General features: G+C 36.3%; 1 protein-coding gene across 1 annotated transcript; it reads left to right on the top strand.

The window, feature by feature from the left end:
* Positions 1-1,157: 1,157 nt before the first annotated feature.
* On the top strand, positions 1,158-1,871 carry LOC110097611. The gene is made up of 3 exons (XM_020824105.1): positions 1,158-1,436; positions 1,494-1,652; positions 1,695-1,871. Exons 1-3 carry the CDS (start codon positions 1,158-1,160, stop codon positions 1,869-1,871), a joined length of 615 nt encoding a protein of 204 aa, XP_020679764.1.
* Positions 1,872-2,655: the final 784 nt, after the last annotated feature.

Here is a 2,655-nt window from a genome sequence, read left to right as displayed (position 1 = left end):
CAAGGATAAGAGACTCTAGGGAAGAAGAAGTGGAACAATGCTTGGAGCAACCCTTGTGAGTCCCCGCACAAGCTTCCCCTCACAAGATCCTCTCTCTCTCTCTCTCTCTCTCTCTCTCTCTCTCTCTCTCTCTCTTTCTCTAGTCAAGGTCTTCTCAGGTCAAGGCAGAAGCAAAATATTGTTCAAAAACATTGAACAAGAGCTCTTAGATAGAAGAGCTTCAAAGGAGCTCATTAATTACAAGTTGTCGACAATATCATCCAGGCCGATATGGACATCGTCCAGGCCGATCAGTACAAATCTCAGAAGATCGGCCAGAGCATCGCCCTGAATGCAAACTGGACGATTGAAAAATTGGCATGATCTTCTAGGATGATCTCACGATCATCCAGGCCGATCAGTTCAAATTAGAGGAAAATTGTCCAGAGCATCGCCCTGAATTCAAGCTGGCCGATATTTATCGTCTAGAAGTAACTAAGGTTTTTGAATCGATCGTCCTGGCCAATCCTGCGATCATCCAGGACAATGTGATCGTATCAATTATCCTTAATTACTTTCTTGATTTGTTTGATCAATTAAGGCATAATTGTGAATATCATCCAGGTCGATCAAAGATCGTCCTGGCCTATTGCCAAAAATATAGAATACCTTAATTGTTTATGGTGATAATTTCTTTCTGTTTTGAGCTTATCATCATAGCCAATACACGTATTATCCAGGATGATTGGCTAATGACAGCTGCCTTAATTAAGAATCCATGATTAGATTTTCTATTTTAAGCCAGATCATCCAGGACAATGTAAAATATCATCCTGGCCGATTTGAGTAAAAACAGAAATTGTAAGTCACTCAAGTGTGTGTGTGTAGGGTTACTTAGCGTCAGTCTCTTCGAACATTACAAATAGACTCAAGAAGAGAAAAAGCAAAGTACAGACTGACTCAACCCTAACCTATGCAAACTTGAACTGGCTTCGTTTGTTCGTCCGATCTTTGATTCCTGAAAAGTTAGAAGTAACAGACAGTCCAAGAGAATCAATAGTTTTTGTTAATCATCAAAACCTAAGTCATGAAAATAGATTTGCAACATTCTCTTCTTTGGGAAGGATTTACTGCTTTTGATTAGCAAAATTCAGATTTGCCAAGGAGAAGAGGACTGCATGGAGCTGAGAAAGAAACTGTTAGGGAAATCAATATCGGCTTTAATAAGGGAGGAGTCTGTAAAGGAGGAGGCAGATATGGATCCTTACTCATGGATTCATAAGTTGAATTTGAATGCTCGGATGAAGTTATTCATATGGAGAATATGCAAAGGTGCAGTTCCTACAACAGATTTTTTGGTGAAAAGGAAGCTGGCTGAGAGTAATATATGTCCAAGAGGCTGTGGGGAGGTTGAGAATGTAGACCATGTGACCACCATTTGTTCAAAGTTGTTAAAGGTAATTTGTAGACTGAGAAAATGGGGATTTCTTATTCCTTTTTTCAATTCCTTTCAGCATTGTATGGAGAAGATAAAGTCTTTATCAATGGAGAATCCGGTGATGGTGAAGATATATTGCTCTTTGTTATGGCACCTGTGGAGCAATAGGAACATGTCTAAACATGGGAAGAATGAAGATAGTGATATAGTTATTACTACTAGTGTGCTCTGCTTTGTAAGTTTAGATAAACGGAGCAAGATTCTCTCAAATTACTAGGTTATTGGCCAGTCCTATGGACTGTTTTCTGATCTCTGGCATCCCCCTCCACTCGAGTGGTACAAAATTAATATAGATGCTTTGCTGAAGAATAATTATGGAGCAGGTATTGGAGGCATTGTAAGGGATGACAAAGGGAGATTTGTCCGTGCTTTTTGCATTTATGGAGTTCATTAGGACTTAGCACAAGTAGAGCTTTATACTTTCAATTCTTTGAAGAATGTTTTGAATAATTGTATAGACAATGCCAATGGTGTTATTATAGAGGGAGACAATAAAAATGTTATCCAATTTCTTTAGAAGATTTATAACAATCAGAAGAAATTAGGTGGAGATATTGAAGATGAAGATTACTTTGGCTAGGATAATTGGAAAAATGTTATTTTTCATTTTGTTGGTAGAAAATGTAATAGGTTAGTAGACTAATGTGCTAAGTTAGCCTTTTCATATGATTTCATTTGGGATATGTTTTGTGAGAGTACACTTCCTTCCTCCTTTATTAAACTAGTAAAGGAGGAAAGTGATTTGGTGGTTAACTCTCAAGTAGCTTGTATCTAGGCAATTTGGTTTGGTTTATTTAATGCAGTTTGCATTTCTTTCAAAAAAAAATGTCATTTTTAGACAAGTAAATTTAAGGTGTTCAAATGAAAGTGAATCTCAAGTGAACATATTTAAAATGATGTTTAAATGAGATATCTACCTGAATTGCATGGAATTAATGATTAAATTGAGAAAATTCTAGTAATCATATTACCTAATCTACAAGAATTTAACTAGATAGATGCCATAAAAGCAAACTCATACCCATATTTTATAGTATGTCATAAAAGTGGGCTTATACCTAAAGATAGATTTGAGCAGGATAGCAGCGAGCTTATACCTAAGAACAAATTTAGACTTGAATATGAGATCTATCTCAAACAAGTACAATTAAGGAATTCAAATGAAAAATAATTCTTAA

The sequence above is a fragment of the Dendrobium catenatum genome, unplaced genomic scaffold (genome assembly GCF_001605985.2).
Source record: "Dendrobium catenatum unplaced genomic scaffold, ASM160598v2 original_scaffold_210612, whole genome shotgun sequence".
In the NCBI taxonomy this organism is placed as follows: domain Eukaryota; kingdom Viridiplantae; phylum Streptophyta; class Magnoliopsida; order Asparagales; family Orchidaceae; genus Dendrobium; species Dendrobium catenatum.
This window is presented reverse-complemented; position numbering and strand designations above follow the sequence as displayed.

Coding starts and splice junctions, on each gene's coding strand:
- LOC110097611 (XM_020824105.1), top strand. CDS start 1,158: ATGGAGCTGAGAAAGAAACTGTTAGGGAAATCAATATCGGCTTTAATA. Junction 1,437..1,493: donor TTTGTTCAAAGTTGTTAAAG/GTAATTTGTAGA, acceptor AATTCCTTTCAG/CATTGTATGGAGAAGATAAA. Junction 1,653..1,694: donor CTACTAGTGTGCTCTGCTTT/GTAAGTTTAGAT, acceptor TCAAATTACTAG/GTTATTGGCCAGTCCTATGG.